The sequence below is a fragment of the Gobius niger genome (assembly GCF_951799975.1).
Source record: "Gobius niger genome assembly, chromosome: 7".
Classification (NCBI taxonomy): Eukaryota; Metazoa; Chordata; class Actinopteri; order Gobiiformes; family Gobiidae; genus Gobius; species Gobius niger.
Genome location: NC_136858.1, coordinates 19,353,636 through 19,368,913, shown reverse-complemented (window position 1 = coordinate 19,368,913; position 15,278 = coordinate 19,353,636). Strand labels below are relative to the sequence as shown.

The 15,278-nt window shown below is 42.8% G+C and overlaps 2 protein-coding genes across 2 annotated transcripts; both read right to left on the bottom strand.

The window, feature by feature from the left end:
- Positions 1–1,151: 1,151 nt before the first annotated feature.
- On the bottom strand, positions 1,152–6,804 carry dnai2b (dynein, axonemal, intermediate chain 2b). The gene is made up of 12 exons (XM_079559491.1): positions 6,586–6,804; positions 5,251–5,412; positions 4,743–4,861; positions 4,357–4,499; positions 3,909–4,022; positions 3,683–3,822; positions 3,286–3,408; positions 2,994–3,217; positions 2,419–2,554; positions 2,193–2,339; positions 1,892–2,107; positions 1,152–1,237 (listed from the first exon to the last, which is right to left on the bottom strand). The coding sequence occupies exons 1-12, from the start codon at positions 6,766–6,768 to the stop codon at positions 1,181–1,183; spliced, it is 1,764 nt and encodes a 587-aa protein (XP_079415617.1). The 5' UTR covers positions 6,769–6,804; the 3' UTR covers positions 1,152–1,180.
- An 821-nt stretch (positions 6,805–7,625) lies between these two features.
- Positions 7,626–12,141, bottom strand: crls1 (cardiolipin synthase 1). Its single transcript, XM_079560261.1, has 7 exons — positions 11,619–12,141; positions 10,827–10,964; positions 10,583–10,712; positions 10,042–10,127; positions 9,756–9,824; positions 8,299–8,390; positions 7,626–7,911 (listed from the first exon to the last, which is right to left on the bottom strand). The coding sequence occupies exons 1-7, from the start codon at positions 12,006–12,008 to the stop codon at positions 7,818–7,820; spliced, it is 999 nt and encodes a 332-aa protein (XP_079416387.1). The 5' UTR covers positions 12,009–12,141; the 3' UTR covers positions 7,626–7,817.
- Between the last annotated feature and the right edge of the window lie 3,137 nt (positions 12,142–15,278).

Sequence of the window (15,278 nt, the reverse complement as noted above, 5' to 3'; positions counted from 1 at the left end):
ACCAATATTTTTGAATAAATGAACTTTATAACTTTACTATAACTATATACATAACTAACAAACTAACTATATATATATTTCGAGGTTTATTTAGTCAGACACCAAGATTAAGGCGTGGCCAGTCTGATGGTCCTGACAGGTCTATCAGACTGACCATGGCTTCGCAGAAAGAACAGTAACATAAGTAACATTTATTGCATGCCGGTGATACTTCTGAGAATGGCTTGCTGAAAATAATTAAACATTGCTGTGAACCTTGAAAATTATAAAATGCCATGTTGTACATCCATGTTACACTCAGGCCACATTTTTGTAAATGCACCATGGTTGTATCGTTTTCTACACTTTGGACCACATTTCAGAAGATCAGAGGCACAGTTGTAACAGGGCATAAAGGTTCATGTGTGGTATAATGTTGTGTTACAGGGTTGAAAAGTTTCTTCGGAATGAGACTGGCTCACAGCAGTCCTACACTTGGCTCTGCACATCTTCTGGGCTCCTGAAATAGCTCAGCCTCCCACTCGCCCTTATATAAGCTCCAGCTCAGAGAGGGGCAACACAAGGAGTGTGAGTGCACATGCTTGTGGGGGCGTGCATGTGATGACATGAGTGTATGCTAGTGTGTGGGCAGCATATTCTTGTACATTGTTTTTGTGCTGATAAGAACAGCAGCCACCAGTGTCTTTGAGTGTTAAATTAAGTCAACAGGGTCATTCCTTATGTAACAAGTATTGCGGTTTATTGGGGAGACCAAGTGAAACCTGGGCCCAGGGAAAGTGAGTTACTTACAATCTAGACAACGCTCATTCCTTGGTCCGATGTATCTAGATTGTAGACTCTAATTATGTCTGACACATGCAGCAGAGAGTCAACACGTATTTTTAGGCATTGAATATGACCACAGGTCCAATATAGCATATTAGTGATTACCAACACATGAATTACTAATTTATTGCAACAAGAAAAAACAGGTAAAAATCAGTATTTACACCATGTACAAATGTAGCACTCATGCAGAAAAGGGCAACATGTAACCAACACATTTACACTGCGTTTCCTCCACCAAAAGCTTCATTGTTATTTTACACTTCACAGTTTTATTTTTCATTTTTCCACACCTTCAAAGGAAGGATTATCTTAAACATATATGTTTTTAATGAAGGAACAATACAAACTTTCTTTATGGCATTTCTTCTCCTCCATTTACTCCATTCACTTCATTTTCTTCTCCTTTGTCCTGTAAAACACATGTCCAAAAGAGGCATTTTTATTAAACAAAATAAAATTGTGCATTTCAGACATACGCTGTTGGAATGTGAGTCACGATAAGGCTTAGGCCAGGATACGGAAAGTTTTCTTAGTCGTAGGACACATTATTTTTTCATCAAAAAGGGGAGAGACGGGGTTCTGGCTCCCGGACTAAAATTACAGCTGTGAGGTGAGCAGCCTGGCTACGTAGTGCACACAAAATTGATCTCTAAATGAAAACAAAGGGGATTGTGAACAGCATCAAATTCCTGGGTGGGCACATCACTGTCCACAAGCACTGCATCACAGGCAAAGAAAGGAGACTGGGCCACTGCAAGCCATTTTGGTGCCCTCAGCAGAAAGGTTTGGTGGTGTCAAATCAGAAGATCATCAGTGCCCCTCTCCCCTCTATTCAGGACATTTACTCCATCCCAACCCACAAAGCATTCACAATCATGGGTGATCCCGTGGGTGCACTGCCTTCAGGGATGAGACAACGGAGTCTACTGGCCAGGTCCAACTGAACAGCTTCATCTACCACGCCGGAAGCAGAACTCTCTCTATTACCTGCCTCCCCTCCCCACTGCTTCCACCTGCATTCACAAACTGTGGTTCAATCCAGCCTCTTAATGCGCTCTGTTACCTGAGGCTGCTCATCCCGGCGCCGCAGCTCCGCCTCCACCACGCTGTAGAAGTCGTCCTCTGCACGTGTCATGAGCTGCTGTACATTGTAAGCATCAAGGCCATCACTACTGTCCCGTCCAGCATCGCTCTGCTCTGAACGGCTACGCTCCTTCATGCGCTGCTCTCTCTGACGGGACTCGAGGATCTTCTCCCGCTTGGCCTCGCGCTCAAACATCTGCGCACATGCCATGAATATGCACATATGATAAACACCAGATTGAATGAAATGAAAGAACGTGTCTGCGGTCAGCAGAACTCACAGCGGCTAGCAAGGTCTTGTCATTCTTCTGCAGTGTGGACAGTCCTGAGCAGAATTCTAACAATGTAGCAGAACCCCCCTGAGATCCACACGCTACTAAGCGGCCGCTGTCCTGAACACGCAGGCAGTACAGGGGCTCGTCACACACCTGAAGCAATAGGAGAAGGGAGTCAGCTGATGTAGTGCTTAGATGAGGCGGTGCACGGGTGAGTGCTGTGAACACGGACCTTGAGACTCAGTGTGGGATCATTCTGCTTGAACAAAATGTCCCAGACATCCAGCACTCCGTCCATCTTAGCAGTGAAGAACACAGAGGGTCGCACAGGGCTCCAGCACGCGTCCGTTAGGTATGACATCTGGTACCTGAAAACCACACAGCAGATCCTCACACCTGAACTGGACAAGAAGGTGGCCCGCCCATCACAGCCAGGTCACAGACACTGTATGCTTCGCATTGCCCTACTTAGTGCAATGAGTGTATAAGTATGGTACAAAATTATCCTAGCCTTGTTGAATCTCTGGACCTTTGATTCCCCTGCAGAGAGTAACAGGAGAAGAAACATTAATCTACTTGGAGCATGGACTCATTTCACAGTTGCATTTCTGGACAAATCTGACTTTAAGGCCGTAATCTATGTACATTAAAAAGTTGTAAGTTGATCTTGTCAATAACAATCTTACTAATACACGAACCGTATTTTTAAATTCATAGGAATCCCTCCAAAAAGCACATCTTTCAAAATTACAGTTACAGAACAAAATCTTGTAGTAGACAAGCAGTACTGCTCCAAAGGTGGATTACCTTGTCCACATTATAGCAGAGTCACGAATGTCCTCAGACCAAATACGGGCAGCCCAGTCCCCTGCTGTCAGGAAGTTTTTGGGGAAGAACGGATTGCGGTGTAGAGCGTGCACAGGACCATGATGTCCCTCATATGTGCAGACCAGCTTCTCAGCAGGGGTCTTTGCCTTTCTGTTACAGGACAGCACCACGCCCTGCTCCGTCCCCACCATGAACTTAGTGGGCTGAGATCAGAGAGAAGCATAGGGTCAGGACTAGAGATAGACTAGGTCATTGTGAGCTCGGGACTCACCATGGTAGGTTCATACTCTAGACAGATTGCGCCTAACGCCCGCTCCAGGTTTCCCTCACGGCCTGGGTCCAAGACCAGCCGCTCAGTGGGCTCGCTCAGTTTACGCACGTCCCACCACAGAACCTGAATGCATCACAGACAGAATAATTACAATTTCAATTGTAGTTTTCAATGCCTCTACTTCCATTCCTTGCTCTTGTCAACATCCCTAGCACATACAGTCCTTGTGGGTTCCTATAGATAAAACCAAGGCTTTACTTTTACCATAGCCTTGAGAGAACTACAGAAAATCTTGGATTTAACTGGCTGTGATTTGTTCGATGCTAATCTATAATTCACGATTAAAAAAAACTATCTGAGATTAAGTAAATTAAAGCTGAGAGTACATTGTGGGTACCTGTCCATCTGTAGAGGCAGAGAAGGCGTCGGTCCCGGTTTTGGATTGAAGCCAAATGATCTTATAAACTGGGTCTCTGTGACTGTGCTCCACTGAGGACAGCTCCACTGGCTGGCTGCCCCTCCGGGTGTCCCAGTACGCTAAACAAACACACCCAACAGACACGCTCATCAGTCTGACACAAAAATAAACACGAACAGGAGTGAGTTTCAGTGAATGCACTGACCGATCTGGCCGCTGTATGTGCCTCCCACCAGCGTGTGTGGGTCTTTGGGATTGTACTCGATGCAGACGAGAGGAGACACTGGCTTCAATGTTAACTCTGGACGATTGGGGTTTTCTGTAATAAACAATTATCAGAAACAATTTCAGAACTGTGTGTGTAGAACAAAAATCCCTCTGCTTAATACAGTATAGTTAACTAAAGCATTCGCCTAAAATCTATAGTGCAGTTTGTGAATACAATGGAGAAATAAAGTAGTATACTTTATATTAACTTTAATATGTAACTAAGGTAACATAGGTTACACAGCAAATGATCATTCTCTTTCATTTAATCATTATGATTGTTCTCACAGCTCAAACCCTAAATAATAGTATTTTGATCAATTAAAGCGGACATGAAGTTGGAAAAAAGGATACAGAAGAGATGATGGAGCAGAAGCTTTACTAACCAATATCCCAGATGTAAGAGTCTTGGCACAAGCTTGTGTGAGAGGTTTGGAAATGCAGACTGGAGTAAGCACCGGCCAACTTCTTGCCTCCATCAGGGTGCCATGACAGGCATGTGACTGTGCGCTTCACCTCATTTGGGTCTCTAGAGAAACACAGAGGGCTGGTTCAGTGTTAATTCATCAACACTATTCATTTGTTCTTCTGTTTTTTGTGGCTCAAAGATTTAGCTTTTTTTTAACAGTGGAAAATGCATATAAAATAAGAATGTCCTCAGTTTGATGCAGACAAGGTTGGGTTTTTCTGTATGGCGTTTTCATGTTCTCCCTGCATCTGTATTTCCTCTGGGTGCTCAGGTTTCCCCTCAGTGAAGTTCTGTGGCTCACACCTGAAGACGTTGATCGTTTTGGCCGATGGCGGCTCAGCGCTCTCCCCATCGTCTTCTTCAGTGCAGTACTCCTGGTAAATATCTAAGGCGTTGTTCTGCTGAATACAGTGCACCATGATCTGCCATAAACAATACAATTACTACAAGTCAGTACATCTCCAAGAACTCCTACAATAGTCCATGCAGTGTATGCAGATTATGTCAAAGGCTGCACATCATTTTCATTCTAATCAGAACCCCAAGTGTTAAGGGAATTCAAAACAAATAAGAACATAACTAAGCATTCTAAGCATTACCGGTTGGCTTCTGTTCTGTGACATCATCTGTAAACCCTTTATAATAGACAAGAATGATATTTGTTTGGGGTGAATGTTGAAAATCAAGGCCTGTTTTTACAGTGTTACATAGACTCTTGTTTGGTGTGTGGATGTGTACATAAAGTCAAGCATGAATGAGCCTTGGCTGCTTGGAAAGGCACCAGTGCATTATGGGACTTGTTTGCCCTTACGTTGCCCAGCTGTGGGATGCTGTTCATGAAGCCCTCATCCTTCTCCACTTTCTTGCGGAAGCGAATGGTCTGCTCCATCTCGTTGGGGTCCACGTCTTTGGGCCAGCCTCCCTCGGTGTGGTTCACCCCACTGCTCTCTGTCTCAAAGCGCTCTGTGTTGACCTAGGTAACATTCAATATTTTATTATGTATGATCTCCTTTTCACTCTCTCTGCCACACCCACCCATCTGTGTCAAACAAAAACTATTAATATTATAATGTAGGATTTTTGACAACAGGCTACCAGATTACTTACAGATTACCCATAAAACTACTGAGAATGTCCATCAGCAATATCTCAATGTTGTATGATCCTAAATCCTACTTCTACCCCTGTAGTCCCCTGTCTGTTTTGTCTTTGGTCATGTTTTTTTTACTCACTAAAGAGTTTTAACTACATCTTTGGCAGGGGCGGACTGGGACTGAAAAACAGCCCTGGACTCTGACCAGCCTGGCCCGTAATTGTGCACTTCCACAAATACATCTTACCACCCGCCTTATAATTTTTTTGACTGGTATCATCAGCAAAAAGAACGGGAAAGGTGGTCGTAGAAACAGAAGCAAAATCATTAATATAAATAATAAATAATAATGGTCCCAAAATTGAACCTTGTGGTACACCATACTCCACGGAATTCCTTTTAGATTCATGCTTTTTTTATACTGGGCTTTACCCAAATCTAAAAGCTTCTCGACTGGAGATCAACAATGTAACGCCTCATTTGAAAGCTAAGACCTACAAAAGTGATGGAAACTTTTTGTGACGTCGCCACATTTTTGTCATATTTATGTTGTTTTTGTAACTATTTTTCATCATCATTCATATTCACGTTTTTGTTGCCTTTTCATCCTCTTTTTCTCGCTATTTTGATGCTTTTCTTTTTAGCTTTTAGATTTGGGTAAAGCTCGGTTGAGGCGGGACTGGTGGCCCTTCTGTGCTCTTCCAGAATAGACATATGGCCAGTCCGCCCCTGAGATTCTTTGGTATTTTATTATTTGACATGCTTTTGGATTACTTTGGACATGCTAAATCATGCTGGCTTAAACTATTATCTACAATATTGGCAGAGTAAAAAGCTAATTTACCAATCCTTTATTAGACTGGTCTTTTCATTTCTGCACACCCCATCGTCATCATCCCCGCTGTAACAAAGTTATAATCACTTCAGATTAAAATCGTGAGAAAAACATTGTGTGGCGGGTACTTTGTAACATTTTTAAACGTGGCTTTACAAGTTCTTTTCGATCACAAGTAGCCGGTGAAGGTTGGTTCTCAAACCTTTGACGCGTTGTACCTGGTGCTCGGACATGTCGCAGCGGGCCTGAGTAGCCTGGTCCCGAGGTGTGCGGAGGATGAACTGTGCGCTGAGGCCCGGGTCCGGCAGCAGGTCCAAGGTGAGCTCTGGGCCACTGTCCGAGAGCAGACAGTACCTGCCGAACTCACTGCGGACCCGTGTGTAAACGTGAACAATCTCCATTCTGACCAGTCTTCAGACACTTGACTCAAACTGCACCAATACCGCAGACAGAGTTTACCGTATCCTAGCAACGGCTGTCTGGTCACGCGACCAAGTGATCTGTTCAGGGACGGACTCCAATATGAAGGAAAACTGAAGGGAAAACTGGATATTGAAGCAACATGTTGAGAAAAAGCCTCCTGGAGCTACCAGACTCTCTCCAGACCGGAGCAGGAAGCAGCAGAACCGTAGCCCGACCAGCAAACCTGTCTGCTTTCCATTCAGAAGCATGAGCGTATTTGTACTGAACAGGAAATATTATGGTGGGGCTCGAGTAAAAAAAAAATCGAGTTAATTATGGCCTGTGAAATTAATTCATTAATCGCAATTAATCGCATTTAAGCATCATACTGTATTTATTTTTTAGGGGTATATTTTAGATGCCTTTGTATTTTCCTGCATTTGAACTCATCTGAAGTGGAGGTGTGGCCTGCGTGAACATTTCAAACACTTTTTGGAGAATCATTTTTTTTTTAAAGGTTTATGTCGGCGCTTAACTGTGTGAATAAACAAGTTTAACAGTCAAACTATTTTCGGCTGTACTTGTTAGTTCCTAAGCAACGTGTTCAGGAAAAAAGAAACTTAAGTATTGAAAGTTAAGTGCGATTAATTTCGATTAATATTTTTAATTGCACTAAACCTTATGTAATTAATTAATCGAAAAGAGTCCTGGCCCTAGTAAAAATATAAAACACTAAAAACGTCTTTACGGTGCTCACAGATTCCTTGCTCCACAGACGTATGCAAAGGCTGCAGAAAACAGTATTAGAGGGATGACATGCTAGTACACAGTGGTTGTAAAAAATATTTTTATTCACTTTACAATATTTTCATTGCTCCTCAGGGAATTTTGTTTTATCAAATAATGATTCAGAAAGTTATTGTTCCACCTGATACCAAGTCATTTTTTGTTAACAAAAGTGATTGCACTGATCATTATCAGGATGATGTCAAAGTATGGTCAGGTGACTTGCAGACACGGTCATCGTGGCGATGCAAAGGCGCCGTTGTCACGGTGACCGAGTGTTGAGAACTTTGACTGTCTTGCGGCCGTAGTGCCAGTAGCTGTATCCTGACGCAGTTGTGGTCACTGCTGTGACAAACCTGTAACACAAATCAAGCTTCAGTTATTGGCTTTTTGTACAAACGCAAGATGATAATGGGCACTGGCAAATGCATGTGTATTTTCTAAGACATCAGTCTTATGGCTTTTTCTGGTTAAGCCGGATGGATGTTGAGGACTCTGACTATCCAATAGAAAGAACAGCTATACAGTACTTTGGCATAACTAGAAATCCTTGGATAGTTTTGAGACGAATACTATATTGATAGAATTTTTACCGAGGTTATTGTAAAGAGAAGGCAAGATAAGAGAAAGTAAGGTGAATAAAACATGCATCAAACACCGGTGTGCCTTTATACACAGTAGAATCCCTGGTTGTAATGGTGCACTAGATAACATAACATGCACCATAAGTGCAGAGGACCAACCATAGACACTGCAGCAGCACGCTGTCTGTGTACTGGAAGACAGGAGCAGCCAAAGATGTAGCCACTAGAAACAACTGGATGGCTGTGTTCACCTGAAGAATACACAAATCACCAGTGGTTAAAGTGAGCATTGGAAGGTGGTTGAAAAATCAGTTTGCAACGATTGGAAAAATCCAGACTCACCGCTGTACCAGTGATTTAGTCAGGTGCTGCACAAAACGGTTCTACGTTAATATTCGAACAGGCTTACAGATCATAAAACTCACCTACTATCAATGTGTTTTTGGTCATTTACCAGCAATTGGAAAAAATCTCTCGGCCCCCCTGTGGATGGTTAATGAGTGACGCTGCAAACAACATGTGGCCAAAAATAATCTAATCTGATTGCATGGATCCGTTTGAGTTTGGCAGGAGCGGCAAACAAGGGCGCAGGGCCCATACTGATAATTCCCATGTATAACATATACAGAGGGGCATTATTCTGGACTTGCCAGGCTAATGATATACGATGCATCCGGAAAGTATTGGCACCCCTACATTTATTATGATACAGCGCATTCCTAAATTCATTAAATTAATACACTTACTACACTTTTCCCACATTTTGTTGCGTTACAGCCTTATTCCAAATATGGATTGAATTTGTTTCTTGTTTTTTCCCCTAATCAATCTACACACAATACCCCATAAAGACAAAGGAGAAAACGTTTTTTAGAATGTTTTGCTAAATTATTAAAAATAAACTCTGAAATATTGCATGTACAGAAGTACACACACCCTTTGCTATGACACTCAAAACTGAGCTCAGGTGGATCCTTTTCCACTGGTCGTCCTTGAGATGTTTCTACAGCTTAGCACAGTCAACTTGTGCTAAATCAAACCTGAGCTCAGTTTTGAGTGTCATTACAAAAGTGTGTGAGTACTTATGTACATGTGATATTTCAGTTTTATTTAATAAATTTGCAACATTTTTCACTTTGTCATTATGGGGTATTGTGTGTAGATAGATGAGGGAAAAAAAACAAGAAACAAATTCAATCCATATTTGGAATAAGGCTGTAACGCAACAAAATGTGGGAAAAGTGTAGGGGTGTCAAGCAAAGTTTTTAACTTTTCGCTAATGTCATCTGGCTAAAACAGTCTATACGAGACCGATTGTTGCCAAATATAAAGTGAGTAAAAGCTTGAGAAGGGTAGGCTATGTTTTTGGATTAGTATCTGTTTGTAGAGTTCTTGATTTCGTGATGAATACTGTTATTGAGAAGGTGCATTGAACCCGCTTCTTCCATCACTGTTGGAACGGGAACTACTGCCGCCGTGCTTTTCATATAATCATTTCTCCTAATCCCAAGTACCAACATGCAGTTCCGGACCGTTCTGGGCTGTCCCGAACTGTCCCAACCCACTTTAACCCCCAATTATAGAATGAAACATCACAAAATGTTTTAAATCCTTACTTTACTGAAGAGTGTGGGTTTGAGCTGTGCCGTAGTGTAGCATGGGTTGAAAAACTTGCTCAACGTCACCTGTGAATGAACAACGTACAATCAGTGCAACTCTACGTAATACTCTAGGGAATAAGGCGACTCAAAAAATGTGCTGTTTTATTAACGGTTCTATGGCATAATGCTTTAGCCCCAAATTGTGATTATTGTGTTGTTATTAATTGGGGAAACAAATAAAAATGACGGATTATAAAGCGGTGAAATTAAACAACTATAACTTGTGTGTTGTAGTACTCACAGGCGGGGGCACAGTCTTGTAGCGCACCCAAAATACAGCAGCGATGAGGCCGATGTCTCTGGAGATCACCAATGCTGTGAGCAGAACTGACATAGAACAGACATGTCAGAGGAATGGATCGCTAGCTGTTGGCCCCACAGCTTCAGATCAGTAGTAAGTAGCTGAATGGTATTTGTATTCTTCTCGCAGCAACAACTCATTGTACTTGAGATTTGTGCAATCTAAGCACATTGTTTTTGTGCTACCTCTGGCAAGTTTTTTCTTAAATTTTGATCATTGTGGGTACTTTGAACCAGCTCCAGTTCCAGAACAGAGGGCCTGGTGTACGTGAGAGGTGCAAAGAAAGATGCTTGTTATTGCAATTCTATTACGCAGTAAATCTACCAGCTATGCAACTCCAAATGATTGGTTTCTGTAGGATCTTGTATATTTTTTAATTGTTTTCTTCTGCAGCACTTATCAACCCACTTTGCCTACTTTTTACATTGATGTTGCGATAATATAGAAGCTGTTAATAATATACACTGGGAATAGTGCTCACCTGGGATAAGTTCAGCATAGGTGAGACTGACATATAAAACACTGATGAGGATCTTATCAGCCAATGGGTCGAGAGCACTGCCCAGAGCCGACTTCTGACTGGGCCACGTTCTGGCGATGTAACCGTCTAGCTGAGACAAACACATGACACCTCACACATGTGCACACACTGATTATACACAGTTTGTTTGTTTGTTTTACTTTAGAGATAATTCTTCCCGCTAACAGTAGGAACAGGGAGTTACCAGGTCTGTGGCTCCTGCGAGTGTGAACAGCGCGAGACTCAGGTGGAAGTGCTGTGTCATGATGAGGTGACCCAGCACAGGGGCCAGCATGATCCTGCACACACACAGCAGGTTCGGGATGGTCCAAGGGTTCTCGTACTGAGGGGAACAGGTCACCATTGTTAGCGCATCGTTCAATATTAAGCATTTGTTAAAACAAGTTATTAGGGCAAGGCGATATGGCTTAAAATCTATATCACGATATAAAAAAAAGATCATGATAACGATATATTTGACGATACAATTGACAAATTACTTCAAAATCCCAGCCTTACGCCTATTGGGAAGATTAATTCAGTTGATATTTGTTTTTTAACGGCATACAAATATCCTTCAGTTCATTACTTTATAAGCACCTGTCCCCGTGTTCTACAGTCAGTGTTTAGCGTAACATAAATTATATCGTGTCCACAATGATAAAAAATTACAACGATATCAAAAATACGATATGGCCCCTACAAGTTATACCTCAACCAACAACAAAACCCCCAGAGCCGTGAACAAAAGGTAAGAATGTGAGTGCAAACTACATTTGTACATTGTACATTAAAAACATTAAAGAATCAAATAGTACAAACAAAACTATGCGTAAATTAAAATCATTCTCCTGTGTGTTTTTTGTTGTATAATGGTAGCGGTCTGTGTATAAAAAAAAAAAAAGGGTTTTCATTCTGCCCCCATACATTGTGCTTGGTTCATTTATTACAGTGTTGTTGCCTTGTTCTCCATGAAACTTTCTACGGTGCAGCTCACCAACTCTTTGAACTTGAAAAGCCCCTGTCCCGGGACACTGTCTCCTGTGCGGTCCGCCTCTGGATTCTTCGGTGCCTCCTGTCCCTTACTGCTACACAGTCCGCGCACCACCACGGGTGTCCCGAGAGGCCAGTTTTTGTTCCATGATATCTTTTGACCTGCTCCGGGCAAAAACACAGGTCCAAACGATCGTCCCGTGTGTGTAAAGGTGCGGTGGGCAGAGGCGGAACACGGGACGCGACTCTGAGTGGACCCAAAGCAGGCAGTGACAGGTGACCGCCATGACAGTGCCCCGAGTCCGCACACATTCATGCTGGGCACTGTGCAACAAACAGCCGCCGCCTTTGAGCACCGAGGCACGGACAGCCTCAGCACACAGGCGGTCAGCATGTTTCAATCTAGCCTTTGTTATCGGGCAACTTTGAGAACGCTGTCCTGCCCCATTGTCATCTACAGAACCACAAAGACGTTCACAGTCGAAGAGGCTGCAGCTCAAGTCAGCAGGCTGCCATGTTGCCGTATGTCGATAATCCGAGTGTGCGTAGTGTCGTGAAGATACTGCGTCAGAGGGTGGGCAGGGGACAGTCTATGGGGAGGGCAGGGGAGGTCCGATTTCCAACTCCGACTTGCCACTATTTAATCTATGCTTGCTACTTAGAAGCATTGACCCGCTGCCTTCATGTGCTCTGGTAAAGATGAACCTTTCCTGTCGTGAATTGGACATTGTGTTCAAGTGCCTTTGTGGTAACAAAGCGGAGCATAAAAAACCCCACAGAAGAATAGACTGTAGTCTCATTCATACACCAATGTATACATGTATACCTTTATTTAAGGCGCCGGTGACATTTATAATTGAGTTATTGCTTCACTTGTCAAAACAAAATTATATTATTATAATAAAACAGTACAGTTGTACAGTACATCAGTTCTAACGTCAAAAATAATAATGTCATGCCACTGTGCGTTTAATGCATTACACATTTTAATAATTTAACATCAGCCTGAATTACATTTGACAAATAAATAGTGAATAAAAAGAGCAGTCAATTTTCAACAATAGTAATCAAAGACAAGACTGTTTGCTGTAATTGAGTGGACCAGTGGGCAGTACACCTCTGATGAAGCACGGCTCTTTGTCTTGTTATACAGTCTGCAGTTGGTAAACTTTTGCTCCTTTTTTTAGCAGAAAGCCCTGCTCATTGAGGGAACTCAGCAGCCCTTCAAAGTCCACCACCTAGGAATTAAATAACATAATTAAAAATCCTGCTGTTTTTTCTAACCCTAACCCTGTTTTTATTTAACACAGCAAACATAACAATCAAAACGACTGTGATATCACTGTCAAATGCACACACTAACGCTGCTTCAGAAGAAACCTAAAAATAATACCACAGAATATGTTGTGTAGGTCACAAAATACTATCAAGACTTCCTCCAATGTACACATGTTGCATTCTAATACGGTATCTGCACAGAAGCAGACAAAATGGTAGTCTTATGTCTTGATTTTATTTCTTATATAAGATAGGACTGTATAAAGTGAAATGCTATGAAGAGGGGGCAAACATTGAACATACTGTGAGGGCTGTGAACTACTTTTTTTTTTTTTTTTTAATGTTTGCATACTCTCAAATGTGCCTGACCTTTGATGGCACTTGTGTATGTCTTGATGAAAGAGCTCACCTTGATGTTAAGCTTGTCAGCCACAGAGCGGATAGTCTGCAGGTCAAACTCTTTTTGGTTGGTTTTCTGGGCATACATGTGCAGAGCATTGACCAGCCTCTTTGCAGCGCTGCGTTGACTCATGCCTGAGCCCAGCTGTGAGCGTTCAAAGTCGAGATTGCCCAGGCCATCTGAGTATGTGTCTGCAAGACTGCAACGGCCAAACAAAAGCGTGAGCTCCTTGCCCATTTTATGCACAAAACACTAAAGATTTTCTCTGAACACTTCTAAGGCTGCAACTAACGATTATTTTTCTATCGATTAATCTATCGATTATTTTTTCGATTAATCGATTAATCTATCGATTATTTTTTCGATTAATCTAGCGATTATTTTTCATGTTACCGATTATTTTTTCATTTAAAATGAAGAAAAAAACATTGATGTGTCCAAATGGCATGGCTTTTATATATTTATTTACTACTAGTCTATTTTCCTCACTTTTTAAAATAGTAAATGGCAAATGGTCCCATTCTCTCACTTCTGGCCCTGACCCACAGTTTGGGAACCGCTGATTTAAAACTAACTTAAACCTGCACCTGACGGTTATTTCTGTCTGACCACTGAGAATTAGCCTGTGAGTCGCCCAACCCGTTACAGACTGTGCACATTCAGAGAACCAGAGTTACTGTAAGTTACTGTGCTCGTGAGAACCGTGTGGATTCAACTCCTCTTTAAGACAAAACGGCCACGGACACGGCTTTACTCTCGTCTATCATCAAACTACTGTCCTGATTCTCCGCTAGACACAACAAGAAGAGAGTTTAAATGAGTGTGTGGCCGATGCCCCGAGTCCGCGCAGAGAAAACATGAGAACAGCGCCGGGACACGGGGACGTGATGCAGCCGCGCATGAGGGCAGCATGAGGCGAAGCGAGAACCGGGAGACAGACGGCCGAGCGGGGCACGAGCGGAGAAGTAGCCTACTCGCGTGTTGGGAGAGACGGGGAAGGCGGTCGGTCTCTCCTGCTCATCCACTTGCAGACTGCTCCGTTTTGGTTTTATATGCGGCAAAGTAGGCGGAGAGTGAGTGCGCGCTGTCAGAGCCTGTCCCCGTAACAACGCGTTGATTAATCAGTGAAACAACACCGTAGTTTGACTGAGATGCGGGGCCCTTGCGGCCGCGGGTGTTTTCGTTTCACATGTTCGTTCATAGCCGTTGTGCTGTAACGCCAGACTAAAATCACAAGTGATATTGCAGTTCGAAGTGATTGGAGCGCACACAGCAGTCTGGCGTTAGCCAGGTTAGTTGTGCTGCTGTGATACGACATTTCCGCTCGACACAGTGTGCAAACAACAACATTATTAGGCTGTTTCTGGAAATACTCCCACACTTTTGACGACTTTTGCCATGCTTTTCCCCCGTCGGTCGCAGCGTTTGCATTACGCGCAGTCACGCTGGAAGTGAAATGTAAACAAGCGACGCGTCGACGCACAAAAACGGCGTCGACGTATTTACGTAATCGACGACGTCGACGACGTCGACGCGTCGTTGCAGCCTTAGTCTATTAAACATGAGCTGCTTTTCCGTGCTGTCTTGAATAGAAATATAAAATAATATTTTAGTCCTGCTGTAACAGGGCTCTGTATGGCTGACTCAAGACTCGAGTTAAGATTCAAGTCGCAAAAGACAAGTCCAAAGTTAAGTCAAGTCTTTTTTGAGCATTGGTCAATTCAGTCTCAAGTCCCGAAAAATGCGACTTAGATCAGACTCAAGTCAAGTCATGTGACTCGAGTCTCCCACCTCTGGGGTAGAACTTGCTCAGTTCTAAACTGAGTGGTTCCTAAAGTGGGGTCTGAGGCACCCAAACAAGTTTACAAAACAAGCACATTACAACAACAAAAAAGACTTTAAAAGAAAATATATATTTATATGCAAAAATCTACTAGCATTTAGCCTACTGGTTTCGTACAGCTAGCCTGGCTAATGCCAGCCAAA